The 16,557-nt window shown below is 32.0% G+C and overlaps 1 protein-coding gene across 1 annotated transcript in view; it reads right to left on the bottom strand.

Annotated features, from left to right (window-relative positions):
• Window positions 1-16,557, bottom strand: part of LOC113387535 (neurogenic locus Notch protein) — a gene marked incomplete in the record, with an annotated part of 245,646 nt that overhangs the window by 43,069 nt on the left and 186,020 nt on the right. The window contains 7 exon segments of the mRNA XM_026624865.1: window positions 715-967; window positions 2,946-3,164; window positions 4,471-6,168; window positions 6,270-6,455; window positions 6,588-6,791; window positions 7,664-7,837; window positions 7,915-8,067. Of these exon segments, the coding sequence (XP_026480650.1) occupies window positions 715-967; window positions 2,946-3,164; window positions 4,471-6,168; window positions 6,270-6,455; window positions 6,588-6,791; window positions 7,664-7,837; window positions 7,915-8,067 (2,887 nt within the window).

Below are 16,557 nucleotides of genomic sequence, written 5' to 3' on the forward strand. Positions count from 1 at the left end.
AAATGAGTAGCTGTCAAACAATGTATTTACCGGCACCATCTACTTAAAATATTGGTTTATAGTACATGCTAAGTATCAAAGATGAGGCTGTATGTGAAAAAAGATTTTTCCGCTTTTCTGTTGCAATTTTTCTTCAATTTTCTTTGCTATAAACCTTGCGGAGTCCGAGACCTTTCCAACGAATGTAAAATTGTCGAAATCGGTTCGTGCGTTCTTGTGTTATATAGTCCGGAAGGAAAACCCGACTTATTTTTATATAACAGTAGAACTCCAATTATCCTAACTCCGACTATCCAAATCGCCGATTATCCGAATCACTTTCAGAAAAAAAATTGTCCAAAAAAAGTCTAAGTGCGCTATTATTCTTCCACTAGCAAAGCCAGTGTAGGCACATTGTTCGTTTTGATTTGACGGAGATGTTTACAAAACAATGATTTTTATTTCTAAACTTGTACATAAGTACATTTTATTTATATTTAAAACATGTGAAAATGTCATGTCATGTTTCTTTCATTTAATTCAATAAAAAAATAGTGCAATATCAAAACGTAACTCTTTTCCTCTCCAATGGCAATTTTAAAAACAAACTCCGATTATCCGAATATTTGATTATCCGAGTGGGTCCCGGTCCCCATTAATTCGGATAATTGGAGTTCTACTGTAGATGATTTATGACCTTAAGAAATAATCGAATTAATTTTGCTTATCCTTTACCTTAACGTTGGCTCTCAATTCATTCCCGACGTCTCTCAAGAACACCATCAGATTAGCTCTGAAATCTCGTTCCGTCATCAGCACGACCATCGACACCACACCATCAGCAGTCAAATCCATGTCACCACCACCGGAACCTCCACCAGAACCTCCGCCGGAACCACCATTATTAGAACCGCTGCAATCTAAACCGTCCCAGTTGCACTCGGCGGTGTTGCAGGCTTCGTCGCAACGACCATCAGCATAATGGACTCTAAAAATAAAAAATTAGTATGAATAATTATCTTCTTATATATAAAAATGAATCGCAAAATGTGTTGGTAAGCGCATAACTCAACAACGCCTGAAACATTTTGATCTATTCTTTTTTTTAAATGTTCGTCGAAATCCAAGGATGGTTCTTACCGGGAAAACCCTAAAAACCGCTCTTTTCTTTCTATCATACAAATGTCTTCTAACTAAAACGTAGAATCAATTTGAGCTTTATTGCTATTATATAAAAATCATAGTAAATTACAAGCACTCACTGTATACTCCTTCAAAACGATTATTCGGATTTTGATAAATCTTTCTGAAGTTTGTTAAAGAAATTTTCTAGGATGTATTTGATTCTAAAGTACTGGGATGTATGTGCAATATTATAGAAATAAATAGAAAAAATTGCAAAAAACGACATGTAATTGTTTGCATTGAAAATAAATGAAAACTATCATCTGCCAAAAATTTCAATTTACTTATGAACCTAGACAATATTAGAATATGTATAATAAATTTATGATTATAAATAAGAAAAATGAAATGTTTACATTATTATTGCCAAAAAGCAGCTGAGATAAAAACAAATTATTCAAAATATAAAATACAGTTTATGTATGGCAGATTGAATGATACACATATGAACAGGATTTGACAAATTAATTAACTTAAAATATGAAATTAAGTATTAATCAGGACCGGTACTACCCTTTAATGCGATGCATGCGAAACACACGAGCGCACGCTTTAGGGGGCGCCAACACAAGATTCGGATATTAAATTTTCAATATAGTTGTTTTTTCAATATATAATTTCTTTGCATCTTTTACTAATCTTTACCCAATATTTTTAAAATTCGTAAAAATTTCACTTAATAACAATAAATGGGAAAGTGAAGATGAATACAGACAACTCGGCCCTCACGATATCGATTAGGAGAAGTTTAAGATGCAATTTTGGATATCTTAAATAATAAAAAATTAAATTAATTTAATCCAACATGAAAGGTGTTATGTTATGGTTATGGTTATATTATAACTTTTAAAAGACTTCAATTTCCAATATAGTGTGGGAATTGAGACTCATCATTTTATTTAAAGCAGTTCTACATTTAACATCGCTCATATTATAAATGTATATGCATTTTGGTGTGAAGAGTAATTTAAAAAACAATAATTATTATTTTTTAAGCAAACAGTAAATACACCTAAGTCTGTTTTTACACGGTAGATTGGTTCCAGAAGAAGCCGTGTAAAAAAAAACGTGTAAAAAAGACATTGATCTTATACAAAAATGGGCGATTTGTTCCTAATCTCTAAAACCTATTAAAATTAGTGAAAAACAAGAATTTTTAAGAACAAGAATTTATGTTTATTTAATTAAATCAAATATTCACAAGCAATTTTTTCACAAGCATAGTAATTAATGATAAAAAAGATATGCACACTAATCTTAAAAGTAATAAAGGGCGCTAAAGGAGAATTCACTTAAATCCGACCAGTAAATTTTATTGTATGCACATAAAGGGAATTCCCCTAAATTAGTGCTATTCACATTTGCTTTGACCAGTAAAAATTGTTTGTACGCGCTAAAGGGGAATTCACTTAAATCTTTAAGCCAATGTTCGCAAACTATCGATACTATCAATGGTTTCAGACTTTTTTCTTTCATAAATACTTTTTTGTGATATGAAAATACTTCGCAAAAATTAAATTTGACAAAAAAAATTCAAGTACATAAAATTTCAAATCGTGCTAAATGGAATAAAATCGTGTAAAAAAATTAAAAATATTAAATTTTCAAACCGTGTTATATCAAAACCGTGTACAAAAAGACCGCGTAAAAACAGACTTAGGTGTATTAGTATATTACATTATATAAAAAAATTGTAGGCATGGATACAGGGCAACATCTGTCGGGTCATCTAGTTACAAATAAATTTAAATTTATATCACTATGATAGTAGTTTTTATTACCTGCAGTACGACTCAGCTTGGCATCTCTGCAAACTCCGTTGACAATCTCGGCCATCAAACAAGCAATCAGCAGTGTCACATTGTGTATCACATCTTCCATCACCGAAGACTCTTGAGCATTGTTCTGCAAGTGGACATCTGCGCCAAGGATCAGCAACTGCCCTGGAGCAATCACCTCCATCGAAATTGCAAGCGTATGTGTTGCATTCCATGTCACATCTAGAAATGTAATAAAATTAATTGAAAAATTTCCATTGTATGAAATGACTTAGAATTACAGTAGAATCCGCATAGTATGACATCGAAGGGACGCCGAAATCTCGTCATACTAACCGGTCGTCATTAAAAGCGTACTGAAGAAAAACTTTTTAATATGCAAATATGACACATGTTTCAGTAATTCAAAAGAAAAGCCTATACAAACGTTTTAATTAAAAATAAAAATGTCACATTAAAATTTAATATAAAATAAAATTGACATAGGGTAGGGCAGGGGCACAACGGTCCAATTTGACTTACGGTAATTATACTGTCTAAACCCAATGAACAACACATAACATACATCAAAGAAGCATCTATCGAACTATGTTCAGAAACACTTACATACATACGTACATAATTCCTAATTATATAAATATTATACTTTTTACTATTTTTTAAACATTTGGTATCTGACCCATTTTACTTCACATACGGGGTAAAGTGGAACAATCAGGGGGCGAACAGATGCAATTTTTTTTATTGAATTTTAAAGGCATTTTATGCTACATTATTGAACCAACGCAAAATATTAATTCTGTGGGTACATTTGTTACAAAGACAACACAGTATATTACATTGATCTGCTATTTGTCAGAAATATTCATCAGAAGAGCCGGAATAACAATTTATTGAATTAATCTCTTGTAAAATTGCTTTTTTTTAAACTTTACTATTTTATTGCTTACACCTTTGCCAAAGTAAAAGTTCAGCTGGTCCTTTTTATCGCAGTCATGTGCTGCTATCTTCTGATAGCAAAGTCTTAAGAATAAAGGTGATGGCTAGTTATGAATTTATACATTTTTTGCCCTCTACTATCAAATATTTTTGTTTAAAAAAATCTAAATTTATTTGTTTACGAGATATCCGTGGTGGACCATTAATAATTAGTCTACCCTACCCATAAACATATTGTGTTTTTTTAATGTAAGTAATCAGTAATTTTTGATTGTTTTCTTTGCATAATTTTATTGTAAAAACAGTCCCTGGTGCTACTGTGCACAAAAGACATACCAATTGCTTTCGTAGACTTGGCCACATCATGTAAAATCATGACGGTCATTATAATTGGACATATTTTTTTCCAAAAATGGGTCATTATAAGCGACATGTCAATGTAAGCGATGTCAATATATCCGATAGACAGCTGTTTTTTTAAGGAATTTTATATGAAAACCAAATTTCTAGTGCGATTACGTCATAATAAGCGGTTGTCAATATATCCGGCGTCATACTAATCGGATTCTACTGTATATAGTTTATTTACCTGAAGTTTCCTTGTTTTTCTTTGCAGCCTTCGGCTGCACATCTCTTCAAATCAGGTCTTGGCACACTAACGCCCAAATCGTCTTTCTTGTCTTTCAAAACTGGTCGGACGCTCTTTCCGCTCTGGTCACTTCTACCATCAGGACTGTATACATCACAAGTTTTTCCAGTCCAGTGTCTTGGGCAATAACAAGCAAAATCTCCAATTTTATCTTGACACACAGCATCAGGGTGTCTACAAGGTTTTGATTCGCATTCATCGAGACTGTCAAGTTCACAATTGACACCTGCGGTGCCTCTTGCACATTCACACCTGTAGCCTCCGCCGTCGGCAATCACACAGACACCACCGTTGTGACAAGGGTTGGAATCGCAATCGTATCCAGAGAATTCACAGTTTTTGCCATAGTAGCCATCAGGGCATAAGCAATGATGTCCTTCGCGTCTGGCTGAACATATTCCGCCGTTCTGACAAGGCGAGGTTGCACAAAAATCAACTTTGACTTCGCAATGGCGACCCATGTATCCGGTTTTGCAGTTGCAATGATAGTCGTTTACCAATTGTACGCAGTCGAGCGTTCCTGAGTCCGAACAAGGATCTGATAGACATTCGTTGATGTCTCCTTCGCATCTTGGACCAACAAACCCAGGCCTGCATAAGCATTCGAATCCACCAACTTTATCCACGCATGTTCCTCCATTGTGACAAGCTCCTGGTGTACAATCGTCGGTGTTGACTTCGCAAATTATGCCTAAGGCTCCGAATGGACAGGAGCAACTAAAACTATCGATTAAGTCATGGCATGTTCCGCCGTTTTGACAAGGATTAGGTCTACAATCGTCAATATTCAGCTCACAGTTCTGTCCTTGAAAGCCTTTGGCACACAAACACTGGTAGGATCCTACCAAGTCTCTGCATGTGGCACCATTTTGACAAGGTGCTGATTCACATTCATCAATCTCTTGTTGACAATAAGATCCTGTAAATCCTTCAGGACAATGGCATCTATGAGAGTTGCCAAAGTCCTCACAAGTTCCATTACCACACAACAGTGGCACTTGTATGCGTTTTCTCAAAGCAGCATCTGCACAAGACACCATTTCCACATCGCAAAGCTTACCTGTCCATCCTGGTGCACAATCACATCTGTACTGATTACCTTGTTGTCTGCATGTAGCACCGTTTTCACAAGGCGAATCCTGACACCAATCAACGTAAGCATCACAATGCTTTCCTGTATAACCGTACGGACAATGGCAAGTGTAGTACAAATTATGATCATGACACGTAGCTCCATTTGCACAAGGTGATGAATCACATTCATTAATTCTATACTGACAATTCGAGCCTGTAAAATGCGGTCTGCAGGTACAGGTGTACGAGTTGACTCCATCAACACAAGTACCGCCGTTCATGCAAGAGCTTTCAGTGCAATCTTCATCGTTTGTCTGGCAATTTATTCCTGAGAATCCAAGAGGGCATGTGCAAGTGTAGGAGTTGACGTATTGGTTGCAAGTGGCTCCATGTTGACAAGGTTGTGACATGCATTCATCGATATCTCTTTCACAATGTTTGCCTGCAAAACCATCAGTGCACAGACAGGTGTAATCACCAACACCATCTAGACAGGTGCCACCGTTTTGACAGGGGTGGGAGGCACAGTCGTCTGTGTTTATGGTGCAATCGCGGCCTTCGTAACTAGAAAAAAAGAAAAGAAATAAAATGTAGTAATCAATCTTCCTAATGTAGAATCAAAAATAAATTCCTATATACTATTTTATTTATTAGCTTTATCTTACCCAGTGGCACAAAGACAAGCATACGATCCATTGGTGTTTCGACAAGTTGCTCCATTTCGACATGGTGATGAGATAGCACATTCGTCGACATCTTCCTGACATAATCTACCTGTATAGCCCAATGTGCAAGCACATGAGAAGTCTAGATAGGAAGTGCTGGGAGTGCAACGGGCACCATTTCGACATCTGTAAAAAAATATAGTAATATAGTTAATTAATAAATTCAAAAGACAATCCAGTTTGTCTATTTTTATGTAAGAAAAATAAATATGATCTATTTATTTCCTTATGATTTATGAATTTTTTTCTGTCTATTACCTGTTGGGTGAGCAAGGATCTAATTTGCTCTCGCAATCTCTTCCAGTATGTGGCAACCTGCATACACATTTGTAATCATCGACTAAATCAATGCAAGACCCACCATGCAGACAAGGCTGGTGTCGACAATCATCAACATTAGTTTCACAATTACGTCCTGTGTAACCGGCTAAACACGTGCAAGAATAACCATTCAGGAGATCCCTAGAAAACAAAAAAGAAGAAATAGTCATTTGACATAACCTTTATACAATTACTTTTATCATATAACTAGCAAATCTGACCAATTCCGTTTCGCCACCAGATGGTTTTGTGAGAAAGATGAAGAAATTTTTTGTTTGTTTTATATTTGAGTAGGAAAAATTTGATTTTATTATACAACAATAATGAATTTATTTCGATTACAAAAATGAAGTGTTCTTTAGTTGAACTTCTCTAAGTAAATGAAAGTAAATCCGCAAATTATCCGTTTCATTGAAGTGCTCTTTGGTAAACCACATTTTTTGTTTTTTGGTCTGACATTAACACAAACAAAGCGGATGGTTTTCCAACTCGTGAACATGCAACGTGTAACTGCCCATGTGAAAAACAATGATTTTCTAAATAATCTATTTGAAATTTATCCCGCAAACACTAAACGATTGGCCTTGCGACTTGTTATTGCAAACGCAAGGCGAACTGGAAATTGCAATCGTTTGAAGTCAAACGGAAGACCAGTCGGAATCATTGGTATGTCACCAAATCGCCAGCAATTTTTGATTGAATGGTGAAATTCAGTGCGTGTACATCATTATTCTTTGCGGCAAGTATTGCTCGTTGACTTAACCAAGCATAATTCTGATAATTCTCACTAATATCATTACTCGAATTTTTGCTGCGTGAAGTTCCAGCAATTTGCATTAAGGCACGATGCCATGCAGCACTAATTTTCTTAGCTATAAACCTTGCGGAGCCCGAGACCTATCCAACGAATGCAAAATTGTCGAAATCGGTTCGTGCGTTCTGGAGTTATTTCGTCAGGAAGGAAAACCCGACTTATTTTTATATATATAGAAGATAATTTCTCTGTTACTAACCTGCAGTGTGCCCCATGTTGACAAGGATTGGAGGCGCATTCATCGATTTCAGCCTCGCATCTTTTGCCTCTGTAACCACTTGGACACAAACAAGAAAACTGATTGACGCCATCTTCGCAAGTGCCGCCATTTGCGCAAGGATTTGAGGAGCACTCATCGACGTCACTCAAACACCTTAAATAGAACAAAAATTATGTTAAAATATATTCAATTTATAATTTAAATCAATTTACACATCAATTTCTACTAACCTGGTGCCGTAATATCCTCTAGGGCACTCGCAACGAAAACCGTTAACCTGATCTATGCAGACGCCGCCGTTTGCGCAAGGATTGGAAGCGCATTCGTAAATATTTGTCTCACAATGGGGCCCTGTGTAACCGGGGACGCATTCACATGTATATCTAGAAAGGAATAATTTGAAATTTATCTAATGTAATAGTTAAATAAATAAAATATATTGACAAATGTTCAAATTCAAATTGTACACATAAAGGACACATTGTAAAAACGACACTGAAGTTAGCTACAAATACCAACCGAAAAAACTATTATAAATTATTGAAACAGTTTTTATATACATTAAATTTATGAAAAATATTAAATAATAGTGTGTCATTTATAAATTTAAGCATTTTTTTAAATTAAATCATTTAATGAAAGTACTACATTCGGATTTCTTCTGTAGAATATTTTTTAGAAAACATCAAAAAAATGTCGCCATATTGGTTGAAACGTCATTGCTTTGGCACCATTTTTGAAAATGTATTTTGTGTATTCAATAATTCAATAACAATAATAATAATATATCTCCAAAAATACTACAAACAGCTATTAAAAAAGTTATGTAGGTATCCATAACTCATAGATTTCCAATTAATATACATATTATAAAATCCTATTCAACAAATTAATGCTGAAATTTTATATCTTAAAATTATATTATAAATCCAAAAGCTTTATCTGATTTTTCAAAGCAGTATCAAACGTTTCTATTGTATATGTTTAGCTATTTTTGTGTATGAGACAAACTCATAAATTTAAAATAATTTATATATCAAATGATTATTTTTAAAAACAAATTTATCCATGTTCTTTATCTGATTTCATGAAAGTTTTGTACCATTACGGGTGTACTATTATTTAGTTATATTCTGAATTTCACAAATTATTCATATTGATAAAGTATAATAGTTGGTGGCATTCATACAAGAAATATAAACAAAGAGTAATATTTAAAAATCAACTTGCTTACAAATCTTAATTAAACATTATAAAATCTATAAAAATAACATCATAAACATGCTATATATAAATAAATAAAAATATATATATATATATATATCCATCGAGACAAATACAATTTCAAAATAAAATTACAACATCGATCATGCTTTTTCAATAAGTATATAAACTTACTCTTCACCACGAGTGCTGCAGCATGAAAAACAACAAAACAAATTTTAAAAATTTGGAAAAACCTCATAGAATTATTTCAATAAAATCATTAAAATTAGAATTTCAATAATATCATTATAATTACTTCAAATATTAATTTGAAACGACAATTATGTATGTGAAATATCTAATATTTATGGTCATGGTTTGACCATGGCATTTTGTATTTAACCCGAGACCCTTTGGGGGTATGAATATAAATATAAATGCCTGTACTTTATAATAATAATAGAGAGTCTACCAACAGAAGTGAGAGGCGATACATGTAATCCAAGATCAATATATATCCCAAAGTAAATAGTTGATTTTATTCACTTTGTTATAATTTTGTTAATTAATTAATCAAAGTGATCCCCAATGATACAAAATCCTACCATTGATTTTATTTAATTTTCTATCATTTATAACCTGATGTGATCCTATTTATATGTACATACCTATTAATGCCATCAATGCATCTCGCACCATTCCTGCAAGGATTACTATGACATTCGTTTACATTTACTTCACAATTAATTCCTGATGTACCAGGAAGACATCTGCATCTGTAACCGTCTACTAGATCTTGACATTGACCTGAAAGAAACAAAATTATAAAATAAATAATCAATATTTGAAAAATATTTCTTAATAATTATATTGACAATATGCTTATATTTATATTATTTTATTTAAGATTAAGAAATCAATAACTAGATAGCTTAATGTAAAAACTAACAAGTTATAAATAATATGAATAGATTTACAATGTTTACTTTAACAATTAAAAAATTGGTATCAAAAATTATGTATACTTTGTACGCGGCATACATCATTACGTCATTTTTTTTATTTTAACTTTTTTTAATTTATATTCAATTTATTGTATTTTTTTGTATTTTTTCTTTTTTTGCACACATCAATTTTATAAATAAGACATTAAAGTCTTGATTAACAAAAATAAATCATAACAAATTATGTACAAAAAATTTAGGTTTAAGTTTTCAAAAAGGTATCAAAACAAAGTGTATCAATTCACAAAATGATGTTACACAAAAATAAGACACCATTCCATAATAAATAGTGACTTCATTGTCATTTATAATATCTAACTTTAATCCTAAATATTCTTAATAAATTTATTACTATTATTATTATCATTATTACTATTATTATTTATTATTACCTCCAAACATGCAAGGATCACTATCGCACTCATTGATCTCAGTTTCGCACAACCTGCCAGTGTAACCAGGATGACAAAGACACCTGAAACTATTATCACCATCGACACAGGTGCCACGTCTGCATGGAGCAGAAGCGCAGTCATCTACATTGTGCTCGCAGGAGGTTCCAGTGAAACCTGGAGGACAGGAACAAGTGTAACCTGCTACACTGTCTCGACAGACACCACCATTCCTGGGAAAAAAAATAAAAAGGATTATGTAAAGAAATGTTGTATAATTTATTATTTATGGTTTTTGTTAAAGCTCTACATTCTATTTGAAGGTTATCCGAAGAAGTTAAGATTTAGTCAGAGAGTAGAGTCAGCAGTCAGACTTGGAGTTAGACTTAGTGTTCAATTACTTAGAAAAATGTAGTCTTTGCATATTTATAACCAAAGAGTTATCAAATAAATTATTCAATTATAAAAAATATTCTATCTTATCAACCGGTTTCCTCCAGCAACCAACCAACCTAAGGCTTTCGATAGTATTTCCCATGAAATCCTTATTAATAAATTAGAAAAATATGGTGTGCGTGGTTTATCACTTCACCTATTCACATGTTATCTATCTAGCAGAACACAATCAGTTTATCTTGATGATCAAGACTCTACAGTAATATCTAATAAGTTAAATATAAAACTCGGAGTCCCACAAGGCTCTATTCTTGGCCCCTTATTATTCTTAATTTATATTAATAATTTGCCTAATTGTACCAATCTTTGCAAATTTATTCTTTTTGCCGACGATTATTTAATAAGTTTAATTATTAAAGGAAAATCTTTTGAGGAAGTCAGTTTTAAACTAAACCAATCAATGATTGCAGTTTCTAATGGGTTCAACTCTAATAACCTTTTATTTAATAGCGATAAAACTAAAATAATGCCGTTTGAAACAGTCAATAGGATTAATAACGAGATCAATTCCCTAATTATTAATGATGTCCTCTTCAATTTTTCTGCCGTTTCTAAATTCCTAGGAATTCAAGTTCTTGGGATAATCATATTTATTCGTCATTAATACCTAAACTTTACTTTTAATACCAGAACTTGTTTTATGTTAAGAGTACTTAAATCTAAAATTAGTTTAAATTGTCTTCTTTCTATCTATTACTCCAACTTCTACTCGCATTTGGTCTACGGCTTTCAATTTTGGGGTTTTTCAGCATACTTAAAACATGTTTTCAAACTTCAGAAAAGAGCACTAAGAATCATGTTCCCTCTTAATTCGATGACAAGTTGTAGAAATATTTTTTAGAAGTATAACATTCTTACTGTTCCTAACATATTCCTACTTATTACACTTCTCTTTATAAAAAATAATCCCCAGTACTGTGATTTATCTTCCACTATGTCACAAGGAATAGAACTATCAAAGGATCGACTTTTAAGCTTAATACTACTTTTAATTCAATTGATGGTTTTGGTATTCAATTATTCAATTTATTACCTTTACAAATACGTCAACTAAGCAATCATAAATTCCACAACGTTTTGAATAATTTATTTTTTAAAGCCAACAGTTTTTATGACATTTTTGAATATATTAATTTTGACTTCAAGAAATACAGTGGTACCATCCCCTTCATATTATAAATATCTATTTGTTACTAATTATATGTAATATCTTACAAATACAGCAATTTTTGGCTATAACTGAGTATTACTTAGCTGTGAAATATTTTTCTTCGTCTCTGATATTGCCCTTTTTTTCAGAAAAGCGTCTAAACTTTTTAATAATTACTGCGAATCAATGGATATACAGGACTTTAACCTTTGAAGATGCTCTAAGTCTAAACGAAGACGTAATATCAAGTTTCATAAAATCAAGACACAAAATTAAATTATTTTAGCACTCCTTTATTTGTATTTTATATTTGGTTGTTTTGTTATTTAATTGTAAAATTGTGATTTGAGTTGTATATCTAATACATCTAATCTAATACATCTAAAACCTCCAACAATACACAATTTCATTTCAGCATGTTGTGATCGACCAATAAAGGCCAGAAGCATATTTAACCAGTAAATACCAAAGAAACTTTATAAATTTACATAAAATTCTGGCTGACATCTGATGCAGAAACAAAATATATGGTGAAAAGTTGACCATATTTAGGAAAAGACTATGCATCAACCCCTCTAAGCGAATTTGTAGTAATGAAATTTCTTAAAACATCTACCATTAAGGGTATAATTGCAATAATCGATATTATTTTTACAATTATTCATATGGCATCAAAATTAAAATCTATAAAACACAATAGTTTTCTTAAAGACCAGTTATTTTGACTGGAATTGATAGATATTAGGGAATGCAATACCGGTATACCGGCATACCGAATTACCGGTAAACCGCCCGATTTTTCGGCGGTATTTTTACCGATATTTATCCTAAAAATACCGGTATGTTCGGTATAATACCCTAAAGTTTAAATTTCTCGGAACAAATTTATCTTTAAATTCCATAATCGCATAAACAGCTATATCTTCAAGTGATTCTATAGAATAAACAAATGTCAAATATTATCTCAACTCGTCATTAAACTGAATATTTATTACTTTCCAAAGGGCTTCATATCGTGTTACAATAAATAGAATTGGACTGATAGATAATGATGTTTGTTTTATCTTTTGTAAAAATGTAACGGTTTTTTAAGTGATATTTGCGCCAAAATATTTTATATCATACAGATTACCTTGCGTAATCTTTATTTTTTTCTAACTTTATACATAATAATTATGATAATTACTAAATATTTTTGCTTCTTATTACAATTATAAAATATTATTTTTCGAAAACGTTTCGAAGTTTAAAAATACTATAGGAGCATCACATTGTTTTAAATAACAATACTCAACAATTATAGTAACTTATTATTTATCTCGACAAAGTATCCGATCTTAAATTAGTGTAGAATTTTTTTTTTAAATATTGGAGATTATGCTAATTTAACACATCGGATACAGACAATACAGTTTATTATAATAATGTAATATGATCTTTTATGAGTTTTTGGTCTTTCTTACTCATAAGTTTATTTTTGGTGGAAAGTACTCAATATACTCAATAGTGATTATGAAGTAATTAAATTGGATATACTTTTGTTAAATTATTATTTAAAAAAATAATCTTATTACTAGTTACTTAGTCTTAGTACTAGTAAATTTCAATTTTGTTTACGTTTGTTTAAGATAATAAAAATACCGGTAATTTACCGGTATTCCGGTTTTAAAATGAAAAATTACCGAAATACCGGTATTGAAATTTTCCATCGGTATTGCATTCCCTAATAGGTATATTCAAATGGCTGGAATATCTAGTGTTAATCATTTATCATTATGTTTTAGATTTATTTATTTACCTGCAAGGTGAAGAGGCGCAATCGTCGATATTAATCTGGCATCTGCTCCCTGTAAATCCTTCGGCGCAGTCGCAATGGAAACTGTTTATGAGGTCCCTGCAGGCGCCGCCGTTCAAACATGGTTTGGAGGCGCATTCGTCTATGTCGATTTCACATTGGGTACCGGTAAAGCCTGGAAAAAAATATATTTAATTAGTCATAAAAGACAGATGAAATAATTAGGGTTCAAACTGAAATATCGCCAGCAAACTGCTGGAACTTCCCGTACTGTAACAAAATGTTCGAGGAATATTAAATGTTTTCAAATAGACTATTATAAATAATGGAACATCGTCTAATGTTTATAAGAATTATATAAACTGAATTGCAAAGTTGAAATTATTTGTTTAAAGTATATTAGAACTTAAGTCAGAATTATAATTAAAATCTGAATTATATTCGATATACAAAAAGAAATTTCTTTAAAAAAAAAATTGAAAAAAAAATGAATTTTTTTCCCAAAAGCAATTATTTTGTCAAAGACGGAGAATCATTCAAATCAGATGCGTAGTCTCCGCAAAAACTCTGCCATTTTTTGTACATTTAGCTCCGTATCTTCGAAGCTTTTTAGATCATTCAAATCGGATACTCAGTTCTCGCAAAAACTCCATTTGTATTTTCTTCACTCTTTGCTCTGTATCTCCGTAACGGCTGGACCTGCTTTTGCCAAAAACTGATCAGCACATCTCCCTATCGATAGGAATCGAATGTTTTTGAACCATTCAAATCGGTTGATCCGTGCGCCCGAAAACGTGGACGAAAAAATACGGACATACAAAACACACACACATCAATTTTTTCTTAAGTATGCCAAAATGTTCAGAAACCTCTGAAACGTGAAGATATGCAAACATTTTCATTTTCATATGCAAAAATTTTCATTATTATTCGATTATATGTAATACTTTTTTATCTATGATATTACACTATGTCTTATATTTTTTACCTATATATTTTTTTTCGAGCCTTCTATAAAATTCTATCCAATCTTTTTCATAATTAATTTGAAAAAAATAGCATTTTTTGGTTTGTTTTCATAATTTTTGTTAATTTACTTATTAAATTTGGAAAACTGGGACACAAGGTGAAACCGAGGCGTCACCTCATATTAAGGCTCTACAAGTCGTTTAATTTAAAAAATTCACCAAAATTAGCAAAAATTTGTGACGTTTTTTGGTGTTTGTCAAAATTAAACCTTTCATCGACGTTTTCTCAAAAACGCCTAAACCGGTTTTAAAAATTTAAAAGCCATTCGATGTATCTTGATGAGGATTATCGTTTCTCAATATTTTGTACGACGATCGGCCGAGTCGTTTCTTTGTAATAAGCAGAAAAGTGAAAAATGTTCGTCCACGTTTTAATTAAAAATTCGGACTCGATTTTAGAAATTCAAAAACTAATCGAAAGATATTATTTGGGAATCGTGCTTATTAGTTTTGGACAAAGATCGGCCGAGCCGTTTCTTCGTAATTAACTGTTGAAAAAACTTTTTTCGATGAAACTTTTTATGTTGATAGATATTGTGATCCTGAATGACATACTAAAATGTTACGGCCCTACGGCAATTTAAATTCAATTTTAAAAATTTCTGAAAGTTTGGAAAAAATGATGTGTCAAAATTTGCATATCGCATATTTAAAAGCCATTTTTTAGAATCAGCGGAAAAACAAGTTTACAAAAAGTCTCTGGTTGTGTAAAAAACGATTAATTTAAATCATTAAATAATATCACTACTACGTATATGATATACGTAATAGTGCAGTTGAACTAATTTTCTAAATTTCAAATTCGTTTGATTAAGTCAATTATTACAAATTTCGGGAGGATCATGCAACTTGCCTAAAGGCAAAATGCCACTTTCAACTAGTAATTAAACATTTGATGTCATGAAAATAAAGATAATTATACATTTTATTAAGAATGATGTTTGTATAACCATAACAGATATTATAGAACATGCCTATTCGTTATATCCATATAGTCACTCATTTCGCTTCCAAATTAATGAATTTCCCAATATGAATCAAAATAATTGTATTTCGTCAAAATCATTTATCCCTAAATTAATTCAAATAATTATGTCTTTAAAACAGTGTAAAACAAAATACATCTCCCTGAATCTTTTATACATTTAAATGCAGTTACATTTCGAAACTTCTGTTCAAGTAGCAATTATCATTTTGGCTAATGACACGTTGCAACTACATCGTCTTGACACCGTCCAAGGCGCCCCATTAACATTGACCCGCCGAGGGCCCCATTTAATTAACGGTTTTGTATAAAACAAGAAGAAACTGAATGGAATTGGCCAGATTCAGTTCTTGAGAGAACAACAGGAAACAAGGGTAATTGAAATTGACAATTAATATTATTAATGTTATTACCTGGCATGCAGACACATCTGAATGTTCCTGGATCATCCAAACAAGATCCTTCATTTCTGCAAGGATGCGATTCACATTCATTCACATTGATTTCACATCTGGGTCCTGTGAATCCTCTCGAACAGTTGCAAGCGAATGATCCTGGTGTGTTGACACATATACCATCGTGCTCACAAGGAGAACCTAAACAAAACCAAAATTATATTACAAAATTATAGAATGCATTTACATATTTTTATATATAAAAATGGAGCTCTCGATAAAATGATCCGCCAAAACTCGAAAACGGCTAAACCGATTTGACCAGTCTTAGTCTTGAAAATTTCGTGCTAATCAGTAGGTTTGTCGAAAAGGTGAGATATTATTTCAAAATCGCGTAGAACTTTACATTTTTTAAATTTTTGTAGAAGCGTAATTTGAATAAAACAATGGAGGTGGCTAATA

Source organism: Ctenocephalides felis, unplaced genomic scaffold (genome assembly GCF_003426905.1).
Source record: "Ctenocephalides felis isolate EL2017-DRISC unplaced genomic scaffold, ASM342690v1 CF-g0.4_SCAFFOLD_03572, whole genome shotgun sequence".
Taxonomy (NCBI): domain Eukaryota; kingdom Metazoa; phylum Arthropoda; class Insecta; order Siphonaptera; family Pulicidae; genus Ctenocephalides; species Ctenocephalides felis.